General features: G+C 38.3%; 2 protein-coding genes across 2 annotated transcripts in view; both read left to right on the top strand.

Annotated features, from left to right (window-relative positions):
• Window positions 1-5052, top strand: part of LOC125225236 (serine protease inhibitor swm-1-like) — an 86015-nt gene extending 80963 nt beyond the window's left edge. The window contains exons 3-4 of the mRNA XM_048128845.1: window positions 2813-3030; window positions 4514-5052. Of these exons, the coding sequence (XP_047984802.1) occupies window positions 2813-3030; window positions 4514-4707 (412 nt within the window). The 3' untranslated portion in view covers window positions 4708-5052. The remainder of the gene's footprint in view (window positions 1-2812; window positions 3031-4513) is intronic.
• A 1788-nt stretch (window positions 5053-6840) lies between these two features.
• Window positions 6841-20500, top strand: LOC125225710 (zonadhesin-like). Its single transcript, XM_048129542.1, has 6 exons — window positions 6841-6996; window positions 13029-13211; window positions 17604-17789; window positions 18402-18581; window positions 19451-19660; window positions 20375-20500. Exons 1-6 carry the CDS (start codon window positions 6921-6923, stop codon window positions 20404-20406), a joined length of 867 nt encoding a protein of 288 aa, XP_047985499.1. The 5' UTR covers window positions 6841-6920; the 3' UTR covers window positions 20407-20500.
• The last annotated feature ends 480 nt before the right edge of the window (window positions 20501-20980 follow it).

The raw sequence follows: 20980 nt of genomic DNA, 5'->3' as shown, positions 1-20980 counted from the left end.
TCTTTAAGACGATACGATACAGGTCAATTTTCCATACAAACGCTCTCGACTATTCCCTCCCTGGTTTCAAAATTCAAAAAATTCAAAATATCTTTATTCATGTAGGCCTAGTTACAAGCTCTTATGAATAGTTCATTACATATATATTATGATCTTAATCTAACCTAATTATCAGAGCAATTTATTGTTGTAAATTATTGTTCATAATAATATTGAGTCTATAATATACAATTTCATATAAAAATAATCGTTAAACAAAACATATAGAATTAGGTATATGTATATATAAATATACATGTCTAGAATATTTCTAGGAAAAATTAAATGTCCAAAAAATACAGTATTAATTTCATCAACAATAATAATAATAAAAAACGTAAAAATAAGAAACCATTTCGAATAACAATTAATCCCACGTTGTTTTATCATTCATGTAGTCTTGTGTTGTATAATAAGCTTTGGAAATGAGTACACGCTTTACATGATTCTTAAATTTATTAATTGACAAGTCAGTAATATGATTCGGAAGTTTATTATAAAATCGAACACAATTACCCATGAATGATTTTTTAATTTTACAGAGCCGTGTGAAGGGCACCGCGAGTTTATGTTTATTTCTAGTATTTATATTATGTACATCACAGTTTTTCTTAAAATTACAAATGTTTTTATGTATATACATAATATTCTCATAAATATATTGACAATGCACTGTCATTATATTAATGTCCTTAAATTTATCTCTAAGTGAGTCTCTATGGTTCATTTTATATATTGCTCGAATAGCCCTCTTCTGCAGAATAAATATGGTATTTATCTCTGAAGCACTGCCCCAAAGTAAAATACCATATGACATAATGCTGTGAAAGTAACTACTTAAAATAAACTATCGAGCTGTTTTCACGTCTGTTAACTGACGGATCTTGCTCACTGCAAAAGCTGCAGAACTAAGTCTATTCGAGAGGTTATATGGGGACCCCACTGAGGTTTAGAATCTAAAGTTATACCAAGGACGATTATAAAGGACCAGCAGAGTCCATACTAAATACCGTACCCCGTTGGCAGCCGTAAATCTATGTCACTAGATGTCACTAAGAGTGTCATTTGAATAAAAATGACTTTTTTTTTAAATACGCACGCGGTAGTTCAACGGCATTACAAGTGATACAGTGAAAAGTATATAGATGACGCTAGGGGCCCGTGTCATGTTTCAGTCCCTGTTTACAACGCAAGCCATCGTTCTTATTTTGAATTATGACAATCATGCAAAAGAGTACCATACTGTCAAATTTTCTATCTCTTTCATTTTGAGCGTGACGTCAATGATTAGTAATATTACTTTCAATATATTTAAAATTTAGATTTTAATGAGGCCATTTCGAACGGTGTTTATGATAGATAATATATCATGTTGACAATCAATCTGCTGACCGTCTCGCTCATACCAATCCTATCCTATATTTGAACGAGTGCGACCGAAACAGTTGAGTATTATTGAAGATTTTTGAATGTCTAAAATTTCAAAAATCTTATTGGTTGTTGTCGAAAACCCGCTTTTTCCATAAAGTGTTGGCGCGACGTCAAGTGGGTGATAGGCGTACGAGCAAGTACGCGTTGGATGGTCGACTACTATGCGCAGCGGTTTTTACGCGTACTTACGGTGACACACAATCGAAAAAGGTCGTCGAGCCATAAGTACGCATACCTGCTCGTATCGTACGTTTATCACCCACTTCAGATTGCGTTTCGATCGGCGTTTAGCGACAATGATTATCAGCTCGGCTTCATGGCTTTACGAACCTTAGCTCGGACCATCGAATATGAAACTTATAAACTTCTTTATACACAAGGGTATAAAGAAGTTTATAACCAGGTGCTCCATGACACCATTGCACCAATCTGTCGCCGGCACCGCTACACTTCAACGGCCAAGTCACACAACATCCATACTAATATTATAAATGGGAAAGTGTGTGTGTCTGTTTGTTTGTCCATCTTTCACGGCAAAACGGAGCGACGTATTGACGTGATTTTTTAAGTGGAGATAGTTGAAGGGATGGAAAGTGACATAGGCTACTTTTTGTCTCTTTTTATATCCCCTCACTTCCTTAGAATGGACGATGGAAGTTTGTGGAGAGATTTTCGAATTTAACGCGAGCGAAGCCGCGGGCAAAGGCTAGTTAACTATAATAATAAAGAAATCGCAGTAAGGAACTTTATGTAGATTTCATTACTTTTTAGAGACGGCTATTTTTTACAGAATGTTTTTGGTGGGATATACATAGGCATAGGTATATAACACTAACAAGGTATCTATTGTCTTAGTCCGTTTTCACATTATCCGATCCGATATCGGATGTCGGAAGGATTTAAATGGAAAAAATCCAAGATAGCGCCTGTAATGTATGGGGTATCAGTCCTACATCCGATATCGGATCGGATAATGTGAAAACGCATTTAGTCTCATTAATTATTACTTATGTCAGAGTTTCACTAATTATTTCCTTTTATTCATTTATTATCTCAGTTTAGGTTTATACGAGTACCAAACGAGTAGTATACGAGTAGAAAATATATTACCAAAACAATACAAACTATCATTAATTTATTATAAAAACGTAATCCAAAGTGCCACACCTGGCGGCTTAACTATCCGCGTTGTGTCCAAGACGAAGCCTGACCGACGAAGCTAGCAAGTCTCTCTACATGTTAGCTGAAATATGTACTGTCAAACCATTCACTGTGATTACTCAGATTATTATTATTAATATTGGCACGTGCGGTGAAAAAACAACTTTGCCCCCTTTTAAAGCAAAAAACTATTTCTTCCAGCTATACAGTGCAGTGGCAACGAAGTGTTCTCTTCATGCACCAACGGGGGCTGTGATGCCCGCAACTGTAGTCAGCTTGGGAAGCCCGTACCCTGTGTTAAGTTGCGAGCAGACAGCTGCATCAAGGGATGTCTATGCAAACCGGGATATTTGAGAGCGGCAAGCGGAAAGTGTGTGGAAGAGGCAGAATGTCATAAGGGTAAGTTTCAATTGTAGTCAGCTTGGGAAGCCAGTACCCTGTGTCAAGTTGCGAGCAGACAGCTGCATCAAGGGATGTGTGTGCAAACCGGGATATTTGAGGGCGGCGAGCGGAAAGTGTGTGGAAGAGGCAGAATGTCATAAGGGTAAGTTTCAATTGTAGTCAGCTTGGGAAGCCAGTACCCTGTGTCAAGTTGCGAGCAGACAGCTGCATCAAGGGATGTGTGTGCAAACCGGGATATTTGAGAGCGGCAAGCGGAAACTGTGTGGAAGAGGCAGAATGTCAAAGGGTAAGTTTCCATTGTAGTCAGCTTGGGAAGCCAGCAGCCTGTGTCAAGTAGCGAGCTGACAGCTGCATCAAGGGATGCGGGATGCAAGCGGCGATATTTGAGGGCGGCGAACGGAAAGTGTGTGGAAGAGGCAGAATGTCATAAGGGTAAGTTGCCATTGTAGTCAGCTTGGGAAGCCAGTACCCTGTGTTAAGTTGCGAGCAGACAGCTGCATCAAGGGATGTGTGTGCAAACCGGGATATTTGAGGGCGGCGAGCGGAAAGTGTGTGGAAGAGGCAGAATGTCATAAGGGTAAGTTTCAATTGTAGTCAGCTTGGGAAGCCAGTACCCTGTGTTAAGTTGCGAGCAGACAGCTGCATCAAGGGATGTGTGTGCAAACCGGGATATTTGAGGGCGGCGAGCGGAAAGTGTGTGAAAGAGGCAGAATGTCATAAGGGTAAGTTTCAATTGTAGTCAGCTTGGGAAGCCCGTAGCTTGTGTCAAGTTGCGAGCTGACAGCTGCAAGCGGGGATATTTGAGGGCGGCGAGCAGGAAGTGTGTGGAGGAGGTAGAATGTCATAAGGGTAAGTTTCAATTGTAGTCAGCTTGGGAATTCAGTACCCTGTGTCAAGTTGCGAGCTGTCAGCTGCATCAAGGGATGTGTGTGCAAACCGGGATATTTGAGGGCGGCGAGCAGGAAGTGTGTGGAGGAAGTAGAATGTCAGAAACGTAAGTTGAAACTGCAGTCACCTTGGAAAGCCAGTACCCTGTGTCAAGTTGCGAACTTATAGCTGCATGTGTGCAAACCGGGATATTTGAGGGCGGTGAGTGGGAACTCGTGAAGTGTGTAGAGGAGACTGAATGGATGTGTCTATAACGCGGGTTTAATGAGAGTATTTTCCATTCTCTGAGAAATCGTTCGTTAACAACATCCAGACGCTCTCAATTGCTCAATCATCTGTAAAAGAAATTATGTCATGATACAATCAAATTTTTCCATGAGGCGTCTGGTTAGGAGGGTTGGTGAAAACCACTTTTGCTGCCGTAGAATACGACTTTCGGATTCAATTGTGGTGTGGGTTCAGCCTGTTACTGCAATATCAGATTTTTTTTGCTATAAGTGGCTCTGTAACCTGAGTCTCCAGACGTGAGTGAGACGTGAGATTATGACATTTGTATGTGTATGTATAATTTTAGTTCTATTTTGTCTCCCAGAACGCTGTACGGGCCCTCACGAGTACTACTCATGCGGCGGCGCGTGCGACAACGTCTGTGCAACGTTACACGAACAAAGTCAGAACAACTGCCCTATAAGGAACATTAGGTGTAACGATATGTGTTACTGCGAGGAAGGGTATGCAAGAGACGGGAACGGCATATGTGTTCCTATAGAATCTTGTCAACAATAGCTACCTACATTCACATCTGCTCAATATTACACGAACAAAGTCAGAACATCTGCCCTATAAGGAACATTAGCTGTAACGATGTGTGTTACTGTGTATGCAAGAGACGGGAAGGCATATGTGTTCCTATAGAATTATGTCAACAATAACTACCTAGATTCATGTCTGCTCAACGTTACACGAACTTAGCCAGAAGAATTGGCCTATATAAGGAACATTCTGGTGTACCTAACGAAGTGTGTTACTGCAAGAAAGGGTATGCATAAAGGTAGATATGAGAAGATGGGAAAGGCATATGTGTTCCTAGTATATTTAATTTTTTAAGTAAAATAAAATATCATACCTGTCTAGTGTGTGTGACCACAGTTTAACCTATAATTCCTCCAAATAGGTACCTACGACAAGTGACAAAGTTTCGAATAAAATAAATGAATACCGAAAAACAATTAAAATAAGTTTCCAATGAATACAATTACAGGAAGAGTATAATAAGGTCAAGTAGGGAACAGTGGCTCAAGTCGCTTAATACTGTACCTGTACCTACTGTAGCACTCTCATAGTCACGTGCTATTAGATAAACATTGTCCGTCCTATTGTGTGACAGTGTTTTATTCACAATGAATGTTTGCTTAGGTACTACTCCGCTCTCTCGAACACAATTATTAAAAAAAGAATAATAATTTTTAAGAAAAAAAAAACCGTCGCCTTTCGGGTTCTGGTGAAAGCTACTTGCGAATGTTGGATTATGTAGAAATGTGTAAGTATTTTTTAAAACTGCTTTTAATGCTTTAATTATTAGATGGAAACACAAATGAATATACGTATAACGTTAAGGTTTGAGGAGTTTCCTCAATTCCTCATGAATCCGATTATATTATAAGAAATCGAAGCTTGACAAACTTTGACTTCAAAACATATGCTTAACAAACATAACTAAATAAATGTCACTGTTCTGAACTTAAATGCATGCTTTTCTTACAAAAATACCAAAGTCACTATGAGTGTGCCGTTCAGGTTTGAGGAGTTTGGTTCTGGCCATCATCAGCAGTTCCACTGCACCAAATGTCACTGTTCTGGACGAAAGTGCATGCTGTTCTTATAAAAATACCAAAGTCACTATAAGTATGCCGTTCAGATTTGAGGAGTTCGGTTCTGACCATCATCAGAAATTCCACTGCACCAAATGTCACTGTTCTGGATGAAAGTGCATGCTGTTCTTATAAAAATGGCAAAGTCACTATAAGCGTGCCGTTCAGATTTGAGGAGTTTGGTTCTGGCCATCATCAGCAGTTCCACTGCACCAAATGTCACTGTTCTGAACGAAAGTGCATGATGTTCTTATAAAAATACCAAAGTCACTATAAGCGTGCCGTTCAGATTTGAGGAGTTCGGTTCTGACCATCATCAGAAATTCCACTGCACCAAATGTCACTGTTCTGGACGAAAGTGCATGCTGTTCTTATAAAAATGGCAAAGTCACTATAAGCGTGCCGTTCAGATTTGAGGAGTTTGGTTCTGGCCATCATCAGCAGTTCCACTGCACCAAATGTCACTGTTCTGGACGAAAGTGCATGCTGTTCTTATAAAAATACCAAAGTCACTATAAGCGTGCCGTTCAGATTTGAGGAGTTCGGTTCTGACCATCATCAGAAATTCCACTGCACCAAATGTCACTGTTCTGTACGAAAGTGCATGCTGTTCGTATAAAAATACCCAAGTCACTATAAGCGTGCCGTTCAGATTTGAAGAGTTCCGTTCTGGCCATCATCAGCAGTTCCACTGCACCAAATGTCACTGTTCCGTACCTAAATGCATGCTGTTCCTTTATTAACACAAAAATCACCATATGTATGCCTTTCAGATTTGAGGAGTTCCCTCGATTTCTCCAGGATCCCATCATTAGAACTGGGTTCTGAGAAAAATGGGACCAATCTGTATGTATATACATTCAATCAAAAAAAAAATTTTCAAAATCGGTCCAGGAACGACGGAGATATCGAGGAACAAACATAAAAAATAAAAAAATAAAAAACATACAGACGACTTGATAACCGTCCTTCTTGAGATATGAGGCGACGGTTAAAAAGAATCTGTTACTAATAAGCACGAACCTGAGAAATAACATCCTTTGTTGCCACAGCTGTACAAATAATGTCTAAATTATTAATAAAGGCGGAAAGCCAGTTCGGTCAGAGAAGACTCAGCGGCTGAGCAAGATGGCGAAATCATTAGCGTTGTTAGCTGTCGTTATCATATCTGTGGGAATCTCAGCGGCTGCGGCCCAGAGCACAGGTAAATAAAAACATGTTATATTTTATATAAAATTATTGGATTTGTTGGTTAATTAAAAAATTACGGTTTAGTACCGTTTCGTAAGTATATTGTTTTACTTATTAGCGCATCTCTGGTGGAAAGTTATCCTAAAGGGCCAGCAACGCGCATGTGGAGGCTCTAGAGTGGCAGGCGTCATAGGCTACCTTGACTGCGTATCACCAGGCGGATCGTACCCGTATTTACCATGATGTGGTACCTATGAAAAAAATTACATTGCTGAAATTTATGTTTCAATTACTTCCCTTCATCGAATTTATGATTTTTATCAGTTTTAATTTTATCAAAAAAGTGGAAAATTGTTATATTTTTGCTAAACATCAACGCTATAAATTTTTTTGCCGCCTAATTCCTCATAAGTTGATACCAGAGACGATTTTTAAATTTTAGGATTTTTTTTTCATAGTACTTTTTCATACAACTTTTGGCGGTCGAAAAAACGCATTTTACAGAAATATATTTTACTATATTTTTAGTATGTCAAAAAGACACACATAAAGAACTAAAGAAACCAAACTTCGGTTCTGTGGGAATTATTATGACCCCTCCCATACAAATGCTCGTACAACTCCTCTATTATTAAACATAATACCCTGTAGGGTCATGTTGTTGCTATGTAACCATTGTACCTAGTGTAAGATCTGTACACCAACATGAGAGCAATAAATAGTTATTTGTTATACAAGGGGGCAAAGTTGTATTTTAACGCCGAGTGTGGAATTGAAAAACGAGCAAGTGAAAGGATTCTATAGTTGAACCACGAGCGAAGCGACTGGTTCGAGAATAGAATCCTGAAATTGCGAGTTTTTTAACACACGAGAAGTAAAATAAATTTGCACCCGAGTGTAACACAAAACTTTTACCCTCACTATAGCGAGGAAACTACAACGCAAAAAATGCGTTTATCACTGCTTCCAGTAGCTCCACAGGTGGTAAATCATCTTTACTACTAGATTCACCTACTTTTATCAATTTTAAAGCAGTTAATTTGACTTTATTCAAGGTCAAATTTAAAGTAATTTAAATTTGACCTAGTGGATAAAATGCGTTTTTACCCGCTGGTACTAAAGGACAAAACACGTGTTTCCGAGCTAGTGAGGGGAAAAAATCTATTCTATTCTATCTTTAAGTGATCTCGGGCTCCAAATCCAAAGCTATGGGGACGTTGGCACTGGGAGAAAGCCAGCCTGCCAGGCTGTCGTGAATTAACACACGTTTGTAATATTCCCCTTACCTCCCATGTTGCACAATGTACTATTAACTTTTTTTAACTCTATGTACATACTTAAATAGCCTTAGGTATCAAAATTACGGTAGTCTGTTCGGAAGAGAACAGTATAAGGACGACTCAGTAATAATTCTTCTAACAAATTCGCAAACTTCTAACAAAACGCTCTGCGCGAGCGAGATGCAGAGGGTACATGCGGAACCGGATGATGCCGGTCGCGTCAGTACACGCCGCGCTGCGTGACTCTGCCAAGGTCGCGCGCGGCGCGTGCGAGAGAGCCAAATACCGATCGCGGGAGATTAACTGCTGAGTCGTCCTTATAGGTACTGTGGAAGAGTCGTGAAATGTATGGGGTCTCATACATTTCACTACTCTTCTATGATAATAAAATTACGTTAGGTATTTAATTAGGTAGCTATTGAAAAAAATACAATTGTCCAAACACGCCAAAAAATAATTACTATTTATACCGATAAACTTACTTTACCACTAAACTTAGAACCGAATCTCTCATCATAACTGTAACCTCGACATGCGTTCTGAGATGGCGAGAGCGGAGGCCTAACGTTGCTGGTTCATGAGTAGGGTTGTAAATAGAAAAAAAAAAACCATTTTTTTTTCAGAATTGTGAAAAAAAAACATGAAAAAATACTGCACATCACGGTTTTTTTTTTTTCAAAATATGTTTTTTTTTTCAGATCAACAAATAATACGATAAAAACGGTTTTTCATGAGTTGTAACGCTTCAATAAAAGTAACGTACATTTTAATTCGATAAACATAGTATACAAAGTTTATTGGAGAATCCCCGATGCGGCGTGAAGCGCGGTGGTGTTGCCAACAGAAAATAGCGATAACTACCAACTACAGATTTCGTAAATGTTAGTTTGGTTTTATAAAACCAGAAATTAACATAAATTCTATTGAGATTTAGTACTTTAGAATAACAAAAAATAAAACCGCCTTCAAAAAAAGCGTGTTACAAAACACGGAGAAACTAAAAAGCCAAAAATAATAAACCTTCGAATTCAGATTTCTTATCGGATTGCAATAATCTAAACATCCAAATTATAAAGAAATCAATTATTTTTGTAGTCGGTACCAGACCAGTTCGTCGCCTTGCTATTTCCTGTTTGCCCCACCCAACCATACGCAGGCTGGCCCCGACTCCAAAAAGAATTGATTTGTTTATAATTTGGATGTTTAGATTATTGCAATCCGATAAGAAATCTGAATTCGAAGGTTTATTATTTTTGGCTTTTTAGTTTCTCCGTGTTTTGTAACACGCTTTTTTTGAAGGCGGTTTTATTTTTTGTTAAAAAGTTAATTTATTTGTTGATTTTTAGTGGTTCCTAGTGATATTATATGTATCAGTCCGAATATATGTACAGTAGTGAAAGAATTATCCTTTAACTCCTAACCATTGAGGAGTTGACCTTCCATCATCAGCTCAGCCACATAAAATTAATCATCAGGCGTAAATACTGGTATACCTTTGAAAAATACACTAAAAACAATACATGTGCCTATAACATTTGAAGAGTTCCCTCGATTTCTCCAAGATCCCATCATCAGACCCCGACTTGGTGCCAATGGGACCATCTCGGGGACCCTTCGATCAAAAAAAAAATTTTGAAAATCGGTCCACGATTCTCGGAGATATCGAGTAACATACATACAAAAAAAAAAAACATTCAGTCGAATTGAGAACCTCCTCCTTTTTTGAAGTCGGTTAAAAAAGACATATTCCAGAAAAAACTGTGTTTTATTTCACGGTTTTTTTTTCATGCTTTTTTTTTTTCAAGCCAGAAAAAACCGTTTTTTGCAACCCTATTCAAGGGCTATATTGTTTATACAGCTTAGCAAAAAAGAGTAGAAATGGAACTATTTTTTTTTATCATAGCAACACTTAATCGTTCTCATATAAAAGTATCAAAAATATCAAAATAGTTGCCACATGCAAAACGATTTACATAGACGGAGGCGCCCCTATTATTTTCTACTGTTTTTTGCCAGGGGTTTACCCTTGAATCGCCGACAGACACTTGTTCGAATATTATTTCAAAGACAACGTTTCAAATAATTTCATTTCATCGACAGTTCATGTCGTAGAACAATCGATACAAGTAAAATCAAACCGTAGACTTTTATTTCGTAGATAAGTTATTCCGAGTATACTTCATATCGTGGTATTTCGTTTCGTGTTTTTTCATTTCATATTGTTTTACATTAAATATAATTCATTACGCATAATATTATTTCAGTTATGATTTTTTCTAAAATTTTACAATTTTGTAAACTGTTTGTTTGGGCACAGTTCTAACCTAACCTACTTTAAAAAAGGTACGTTGTTGTGTAGGGTCGCAGTTCTAACCTAACCTAAACCTACTCTGTAAGCTGTTTGTTTCTGTGTGATCACAGTTCTAACCTAACCTAAACCTACTCTGTAAGCCGTTTGTTTCTGTGTGATCACAGTTCTAACCTAACCTAAACCTACTCTGTAACCTGTTTATTTTTGTGTGAGGTCACAGTTCTAACCTAATTTAAACCTACAATATGTATAGACCGTTCGTTAATGTGTAGGGTCGCAGTTCTAACCTAACCTAAACCTACTATATGTATAGACCGTTCGTTGATGTGTAGGGTCGCAGTTCTAACCTAACCTAAACCTACTGTGTAAACTATTTGTTTTTGTGCGTGGTCACAGTTCTAACCTAATTTAAAAGCCATTCGTTGTTGTGTAGGTCGCAGTTCTAACCTAACCTAAACCTACTCGGTAAGCCGTTTGTTTCTGTGTGATCACAGTTCTAACGTAACCTAAATCTACTCTGTAAGCTGGTCGTTTTTGGGTGAATTTCTCAGCGTGATTTTTTTGTGGCGGAGCTGAAATTCATTGTGTGGGCTAATTGTTTCCGGGTTTTTATTTTTTTTATGAAAACCAATCCTAAAATACTACCTTCGGCAACATTGCAAATTGTTACAAGTGTTATGTATATTTATTTAAAAATAATTTTCCATCGAAATTCTAATTTTGGTGTAGCGTCCAGAGCCTGTTTTTAGCGGATTATTGCTATGGTAAATCCAGTAAATCCGCAGCTATAAAGATAACTTGCCATAACTTCATTCTTTATTACATTAAGTATATTTTAAGATGATATAAGTCAATATTATTATACAATTTGACACTTATAACTGAGCACCAAAAGTTGTCCGGGGGAAGAACCAATTTTGGTGGTAAGTATTGAAATCATTTTTATGGTTAAACGAGACGCAGCAAGACGAACAAACGTGTCGTAACATGTCCATTCAGGTTCGTTCCTGCATTTAGACATGACACAAGTGTCATACTTTGCTGGATTGGTCCGCCCCACACAAAAATATCTAATTTTGGTGGGTCGTAATACTTTTTCCACCAAAATTACATAAATTTTGGTGGTGAACAAATTGAGGGCAATAACGTTTTTGTTTCTATTTGAAAAGTATTTATTACATGTTAAAAGTTTATTATTTCAAGTAGAAAATAATAGAAAAATGAATAAAAGGCTTTATTTTTGTTTTTATTTTTTATTTTTGTGGGTAGACCAATTTTGGTGGCGACCATGTCATTGAAATCGTAATTTCTCTAAAACTACTTATTATAATGAAAGGTCATTGATACATAACATTGCTAATAATTAGTTATGTAACATCAGTACATAATTTCAGCAAAAATTACAAAACTAAAAAAATCCACCAAAATTAGGCAAATTTCGAGTATGTTGAAATTCACCCTTTTGTGTGGTCACAGTTATAACCTAACCTAAACCTACTTTAAAAGCCGTTCATCGTTTTGTGGCATCGCAGTTCTACACCTACTCTAATATAGCATTTAAGCAAATGGTCATAGTTTAATTATGGACGTACGTGATATGCCACGATAAAATCGACAATTTGAAGTTTCCTAGAATACATCTATAGAGGTAAATGTGTAGTACGACAAATGAGTAAGTTTTTTAATAATACGTCGAATAAATGAATTGGGATGGTTTGTAGTTCTGTTATTTAAAGTTCTTTGAAACGAATCAGCGATGAAAAAAAATTGTTGAATAGTATTTATAATAACTAAGAAAATTTCAAATAAATAGTAGTTGAAACAAAATTACTCGAAACAATTTTACTCGAACTAAACTTTCGATGATTTGTTGTCGATGAAATGATATTCGATGAAAAGTTTGTCGGCGAAACAAGGGTACACCTTTGCCAGGCTGTATCCAAGCTGTATCTTGTTGAAACAGATGTTTAATTCCACGTCGCTATTTGCTATTCAGATCAGGTTTCTAAAAAACAATGCCAAATTTTATTTTTCAGTTAAAACTTTAACAATAGACAGGGTATTTACTTAGATTGAATAGACATTAGTAACTTTGTAGGTATTTACAAGAATTTTAGCTTCTCGTAAATTCATATCTTAATATGTTCTCATTATACCTACATGTAATGTATTTTGTATAGACATACAAAACTCCGTAGGTGCTATCCTCCATCCTATTTACTGTATGTACGGACCCATTTACACGGTGTGAGAACTCGCATGCGATTAAAAAAAACATTGCCTACAGGCTTTAGCGGTTACATTGTATTTACACTCGATTCAGCCAGGGTAACCACCGACCTAACCTATAATGCCGCATTGTTAGTATTGAAACTCGCATGCGAGATTTCGTGCCGTCTAACTAAGTCAGCCCTAAATTGTTGAACAGATTTATACTTTTCTTCTGCACCACAGAATGCAACAAACCGAACGAGGAGAAGCGCTGCGTACAGTCCTGCCCACCGCAGAAAACCTGCCGAAACATGGACATCAAAGTAACCTGCCTGTTCATGATTGAAGAGTGCAAGAACAGGTGCGTCTGCAAAGCAGGGTTCTTCAGAAATGCTGGCGGCGAATGTGTCACTAGGGACTATTGCAGTAAGTGGTCTCAGTAACTTTGATTATTTATTTCATGCAGATGCTAAGCAGCTATTGTAGCCTATGGACGCCATGGGCCAATTCGTCCGACGCCAACGATAAAATCGTGAACGGCAGGTGCAATAGCATGTAAGAACACTACGTAGGCCGAAAAAATATTTGACACAATCCTGATCAATAACCTTCAAACTGTTAATTACAGTTTAAATTGCCTGGGACAGATCTGGAACAAGGCGCTTGAGGGGTTAAGAATTAAAAGTAGACGGCGGAACAGTTATTAAGGGATCATCTATAAATTACGTCACACTATAAATCATGATTTTTGACCCCTCCCCCCCTCCTTGTCACAGCTGGTCACATTTGTGAGACTCCCCCCTCCCTAGTGTGACGTCACATACTTATTTTGCAAATTTACACGTAAATATTATTGAATCAAAACAGCAGTTAGAAATCATATTTCCATTTATGTACTTAAATTATTCTTCACCAACCGTCTTAAATGTAAAAAAAAAAGAATCAAACTAAAGTGTTTGATGTTTTGCAGTTAATATTTTCCACGTGTTGGAGTGTGTGTGACAAATTTTCCCCTCACTAGCTCGGAAACACGTGTTTTGTCCTTTAATACCAGCGGGTAAAAACGCATTTTATCCACTAGTGGATAAAGTAATTTGACCTTGAATAGAGGCAAATTTTCTGCTTTAAAATTTATAAAAGTGGGTTAATCTAGTGATGAAGATTTTTGCCACCTGTGGCACTACTGGAAGCAGTGATAAACGCGTTTTTTGCGTTGTACTTTCCTCGCTATAGTGAGGGGAAAAGTTTTGTGTTACACACGAGTGCAAATGTATTTTACTTCTCGTGTGTTGAAAAACTCGCAAGTTCAGGATTCTATTCTCGAACCACTCGCTTCGCTTGTGGTTCAACTATAGAATCCTTTCGCTTGCTCGTTTTTCAATTCCACACTGCGTTAAAATACAATTTTGCACTCTTGTATAACACATAACTATAACCTGCCTTGAAACCCCCGCAACGCTCAAGATTCCACATTCTGAATCGGTCGACAAAACAATTGGTATCTTATATTTATATATATAATATTGCCTACTTTCAGTTTTTCATCCTGTATTTGTATATGTTTAAGAGGTTTTCATAAAGTAACAGTTTAAAGTTCGTGTTTTAACCCTTACATTATGATAGATTTTGAAATGTAACGTCACGAAATTTAGGAGCCCTCCCACCCCCTTGTCACACATTGTCACATTTTGTAACAGAACAAGCGTCTGTGACGAGTAAATGGACTCGTTATTACATATAAAACTTACGGCGAATCAACTTTTCCTTGACCAACTTTTTGGTGCATATTTCCTTTGGGATTTCATTGAATATTTTAACAAATATAATATCTGTGATGGTTTATCACATGTTCAGTTACGTCATCACTGATAAAATTCACTATTATTTAATGTAAAACAGGTTGGAAAAACGTATTTATCAACAAACTACGTTCACATGGACGGAATACTGACACTGACAGTTGTCAGCTGCGTAACGTTCCGATATTATGTCTGGGTTTCATTTACAAGTCAAAGAAATAATAATGACTAATATGGTTATTATGTTTCCTGAGTATATCATTCAATGTAACATTTAGTAACAGATAAAATACTTCATTGCGAAATTACTTACAAAATAAATAAGAATGTTCCACAAAATAATATTTACGTAAAAATATTTGCGAATCGCTCCACTATTGGACTACATAGGTATCAATATCAATAGCTCTGTCTCTCTCTAAAACACGTGCACTCGGCACGTGTTGATAAGCAAACATCCGTGTGTTAATCGTGAACTCTAATGCATAGGGCATAAGACTTAGTAAACAAAGCACACGATTGAGTAGCCATCTTGTCGGAAGTCGGATGTCAGAAGTCGGAAGTCGAATGTCAGAAGTCGGAAGTCGGATGTCAGAAGTCGGAAGTCGAATGTCAGAAGTCGGAAGTCGGATGTCGGAAGTCGGAAGTCGGAGATAGAATCTATAAAAGGGTCGGAGCGAGCCGACGCGCGTCATTCTTAAAATATCTACAAGACTAACAGTGTCCCTGGCTTTCGTGTGTTACTGGTGAGTGAAGTTGTTCTGCTATTATTTCTCTGTTTGTTTTTACTTGGAAATTATTCTAAGTGATTACTTTGAAATTGTGTCTCTGTTTGATTGTGCGGGGACAATATCGTCGTACAGTTGAACTTGGACCTGTGGTGGAATTGCTTTACCGTCAGTTGTGGGGTTATTTTAGTGTTCTATTTATAGTGTAGTGTTACATTTAAATTAATGTGTATAGTGAAGTTTTCTGTGCTTTGATTCTTGAGTGCCGTCAAGCAATACAAAGACTGGGTCGATGTATGGCTGGTGCTTGGAGAAAAGTCTGTGTTTGGTTTTGTAGGGAGTAATTCTTGCAAAACTAAGCTTAGATTATAGCACATATAGGAAACTTCACTCGTTTGTTTAGTTGGTCAGTAAAATTGAACTTAGTAATTTTCTATGGGGTTATTATGTGAAAGTTATAAGCCAGATCATTGTTTGTGACAGACTGTTGTCCGGCTAAGCGCTTTATACCTTGCGGCTGTTAAACATAAGGCGTTTAGGGGTCTTTTTGTTCCAAGTGGAGGCTTGGGCGTCTTTATTTACTTACAAAAGGCGTACTTTCTCACCGGTCTCAAAGAGTCCAACTGTTAGATGGAAGTGAGGACTTTCACGATTGACGAAAGACATTAGGAGTAATCCTTGCTCACTGAAGTCGGCAGTATTTGAGGCTGGGGTCCTATATATATTTATATTTATTTACTCGGTGCTCTGGTCCATGCTGGCGTTGGTCGCTGGGGATTTCGGTTGTGATCGATCCACATCTAAGTAAAGTTGATCGCAGCTGGGTCTGTCATGTGGCTGGTACTGGTGTGTCCCAGAATACTGGATATATACACGGATAGGGCGATCTACTCTCTGCTACCCTAGCCTGCGGGCAAAAGCAGAGGGGGGGGGTCTAACCAACTCAAGCCTATAGGTTGCCTATCTCAGCTTCGCTGGCTGAACTGTACAGCTTATGGTAGGGATACACTTGTGCATATTTTGAACACAAGATCTATGGTAAGTGACGGTCTGTGTTTCAGATATGCTAGAGTAGGGAAAACGATAGGATTAGGGTAGAGTCACACACTATTTCTATGAAAGTAGAGTTCTTTTATGATTGGTCTTGGAATATAATTGGTCAACGTGTATTGTGGAGAAATAATTTAACTACTACTATTATGGTTTTAATGGACTTTAAATGTGGTGTTTACTATATTAAAATATGTGGTAAAACTGGTAATTTATAAAAACTCTTATTACTTAATTTATTTGAGTGAAATTAATAATTGTGGTAGCAATTTCTGATTTTTTCGGTGTGGCTGCGGGACACTTAGTGTTGCTAACTGGTTTTAAAGGTAAATTCTATCAAGATGGTTAGGGAAACAAACTATTCTTTGGAATAAAAAGCATAGGTTTGTTATAGGGCCCAGTGGCATGCGAGCGCCGTCCACTGATGGAAAGTCAAAAGCTTAGAAAAGTTAGTAGACTTAGTTCTTATAAAAGTTAGCAACTGCTCAGTGTTTCGATAAAACATTAGAAAGATCGAGAAGTTATGGTCTATTAGCAGTATTGGGGAACGGGGGGTTTAGCTAGGGAAAAAGGAACAAAACAAAAAGGGGGTTAGTTCGTAGATAGATAGCCCTTCAGGCTTACTTGCTTAGGATCCTGATAAAGTGGTTTGATCAGGTCAGGGGTCCCATACCGTATCGCAAGCCCTTGCCCAAGCCGGGACCACTAATAAGGCGTAGCGGATGATTACTAAAATATTTTTTAATATTTATTTCATGTATGTTTCACTCACTGACTTCTATTCTAAAAATTTCTTCATTACGTCATTAATTTTCTCACTCATAACTTTCTAGGCCTAAATCTGATAAAATACTCTTCTATAACACTATATTATTATGCTACAATAACCTTTATTCTTCTTTAAAATATAAATAAATAAAATTTTAAAAATTAGTCAAGAATACAGCTGATACTCATTAAAGGATCTAGGTTATCGCGGTTCACATCGAAGGGTTCTACATAATCACACTAGACGACACGAGGCCAAAATTTACGGGGTATATTTAAAGGGGGTTAGCTATACTGTCGGTTAGTCAAGTAAGTAAGGTGAGCGGAGGTTTAGTTACAATTTCGTCGACCCCCTCCCTCCCCCTTAACGTGTGACGTAATTTATGGATGAGCCCTAAGTATCTACTCTAAATCTACCAAAAAAGTTCCGCAAAGGAGTTCAAAAATCAAAATACCCTCTCCTTTCCTTCCAGCAATGTGCGGTGGCCAAAACGAATACTACTCGTGCCGGGTTCAACCAGACCAGACGTGTGCGGCGCCCGAAGCCGACACGACAGCAGACCAGAACAGTGGGCAGTGTAAGGAGCAATGCTACTGCAACCCTGGTACCGTGAGGGACGAGAACGATGTGTGCGTGCCGACCGACCAGTGCAACAAACGTAAGAACTCAGAAAATATAAAGTATATCACTAAAATATTAAGTATAATTTATTGGGCATTTCTCTGAGCGCTCCAACCGCTTTAACTTCGGTGGTAACATTTTTACGTGAATTCAAGAGCCACATTCGGGTTTCGGTTAAAAATGCTGCCACCGAACCGAAAGTTAAAGCGTTTGAAACGCTCGTATAAAAATCCTTTTTAGAGTTGCTGAGGTAGCCTGCTTGGTCACAATCACAACGCTAATCCCACTTCGATTGAGGTATTTGACGTGCGATGTGGTGGTGACCGCGCATTTGCTTTATCACGGCTGACGATCCTCGGTGACCCTGAGGGAAAATCGTCGAAACCATTTCGACTATCAGGGTACTTCTCTTTCGGTCTTCCTTATTCGTGCCCTCTGGTATAAATAATATGGTAGAATGCACCTTGATCGTAGCTTATTCACACATTTCATTCGTTAGGTGTACCTAACTACTTTCTACCCCAAGTTAGCAGATCCTCCTTACGTTATCCCAGCATTTTGCCACAGCTCATGGGAGTCAGAGGTCAGCTTTGACAACTTATAGTTAGGTTAAATACCTAGTTAACAGACCATAATCCATGTATTCCAGCATGCGGTGTCGACGAAACAAAAGACTACTGCCCAGCTGACTGCGCCTCCGACTCTTGCCCAAAGGGCCCGAAGACCGTGGCTTGCGCTCGCCCGAATGTCTGTCCCCCGCCCCAGTGCAAGTGCAGATTCAACCACCGTCGTGCTGAGAATGGAACTTGCATACCTACACGCGAATGCCGTGAGTATTCTTCGCTGTTTTGTGCTTCTATTCTACGACTTTTTCCCATCATGCTGTTGAAGGCAAAAGGAACAGGGAATCCAAAATTCCAAATACGAAATCTATCAATATTAGAGGAAATCCTTAAACTAAAAGATGAATGATGAATAGCCCCAAGTTTGAAGTGTCTTTACATGTATAGTCACTCTGTTTATAAGAATAGCCAAGAATGGCTCGATCAAACGCCTATTTCACGGCATTGCCCCTGCCTGCTAAGCCGCGGTCCCGGGTTCGAATCCCGGTAAGGGCATTTATTTGTGTGATGAACACAGATATTTGTTCCTGAGTCATGGATTCCGATTAGGTACCACAACACAAGCCTTCTTGAGCTTACCGTGGGACTCAGTCAATATGTGTAAGAATGTCCTATAATATTTATTTATTTTTCTTCAGACCGCTGTTCTTAATCGATTTAAGGCGCCATCTAAATAAATAAATAAATAAATATTGGGGACACCTTACACAGATCAACTTAGCCCCAAACTAAGCAAAGCTTGTACTATGGGTGCTAAGCGACGATATACATACTTAAATAGATAAATATACATACTTATATACATAGAAAACATCCATGACCCAGGAACAAATATCTGTGCTCATCACACGAATAAATGCCCTTACCGGGATTCGAACCCGGGACCGCGGCTTAGCAGGCAGGGTCATTACCAACTAAGCCAGACCGGTCGTCTAACCTAACTCTCATCTAACCACTCAAGTGCTTCATAAGCTTTCACTGACTAATGTAACATAAATATGACATCTGATAACTACAGTCTTCAGATACCAAAAACAATTGGCAAGATTTATATTACCCTTAACTGTGTCCACAGCCCCATTCAAATGTGACCAGGCCAACGAAGAATACGACCCCTGCCCGCCGCTCTGTCCAAACGGCTCCTGCAGCCAGGCGACGCCGTCAGGAGACTGTCCTCCAATCTTCGGAAACATTGGCATCGTGCTGGAATGTAACCCGAGCTGCCGCTGCAAGAAGGGCTACTTCTGGAACGAGGACAAAGTTTGCGTGCCTTACAATCAATGCCGTACGTTGACTCGTTTTACTTTTACCTTTTTACAAGCAGATACGTCAGCAATCGATGCTTAGAATAAATAAAAGTTGAAAGTACTGCCTTGGATGAGACTTGAACTTCACGGGCTCATATATATGTATTTCAGCGCTCTGCCAACTGAGACACCAAGATTTCAACCAAGCCAGCGAAATTTTCCACCATATTGGTCATTGGAACAGCTCTTTAAGGATACTTTTCCCATTTTAAACTTGTTCTAATCTAACTTATTAACATTAAATTGTGGAATTCATTATATTCGGAGTGTCCTTAATTAATCAAACAGGACAAGCTTCTAACCACTGACTGGACACTTTAGACTAGGTACTTAGTCCGGAAAATGCACTTCTGGGAGCTGATTGAGTAAGCTCAAGAAGGCTTGTGTTGTGGGTACTCAGACAACGATATATTATAATATACAAATACTTATATACATAGAAAACATCTATGTCTCAGGAACAAATATCTGTGCTCATCACACAAATAAATGCCCTTACCGGGATTCGAACCCGGGAACGTGGCTTAGCAGGCAGGGTCACTACATATTATCTTCTGCTACTTAGAATGTCTGCTTTCATATCAACTGAATTTTAATAACAATAAGTACCTTATTGTCTTTGTCTCTTAACTGTATCTTCATTTTAAAATCCAGAAAATACACTTAAGTACAAACTCTTATTTTGTTTGCAGCTGGCAAAAGCGACTCCAATGCTTCGGAATAAAGAATGAAAGTACTTCAAGGTATTTAGGTGATTAAGTAATTACCTAAGAAAGTAGATATATTTACTATAAATAAATCGAAATATGAGAACGAAATAAGTTTATTTTCATTTCTTATTCATGTAATCAATAATCATCGGCATCACTCATCTGGAAAAACAATAATCAAGGTCTTATTGAAGTAATTATTGCTAATATACAAAAGGTAGATATTTAACTATCTTAAAAATCTCTAGATTGAGTTTTACCAGGAAAGTCGGGAATCCAAAATTTAAAAAAATACACAGATTGACATGAGTCCCTCTGCAAGCTCAAGAAGGCTTGTGTTGTAGGTACTCGGACAACAATATATGTAATAAGTAAATACATTCTTAATTTCTAACTACACGAAAAAGATCCATGACTCAGGAACAAATATCTGTGGTCATCACACAAATAAATGCCATTATACGAACGACTTAGCAGGCAAGGAACGACTTAGCACTATCAACTAAGGCAAGAATCAAATAATCTTACCACACTCCTCATATCTCACGCACCACGTCCCCTTCCTGTAATAACCGCTATCGCATACGC

Source organism: Leguminivora glycinivorella, chromosome 4 (genome assembly GCF_023078275.1).
Source record: "Leguminivora glycinivorella isolate SPB_JAAS2020 chromosome 4, LegGlyc_1.1, whole genome shotgun sequence".
In the NCBI taxonomy this organism is placed as follows: Eukaryota; Metazoa; Arthropoda; class Insecta; order Lepidoptera; family Tortricidae; genus Leguminivora; species Leguminivora glycinivorella.
The sequence above is the reverse complement of the archived record's forward strand: the minus strand, read 5'-3'. Positions and strand labels throughout refer to the sequence as shown.

Excerpts from the sequence above, each read along its gene's own strand:
- LOC125225710 (XM_048129542.1), top strand. The coding sequence starts at position 6,921 with ATGGCGAAATCATTAGCGTTGTTAGCTGTCGTTATCATATCTGTGGGA. Across the intron at positions 6,997-13,028 it reads GGCTGCGGCCCAGAGCACAG|AATGCAACAAACCGAACGAG; the intron begins GTAAATAAAAAC and ends TCTGCACCACAG. Across the intron at positions 19,661-20,374 it reads CGTGCCTTACAATCAATGCC|CTGGCAAAAGCGACTCCAAT; the intron begins GTACGTTGACTC and ends TTTTGTTTGCAG.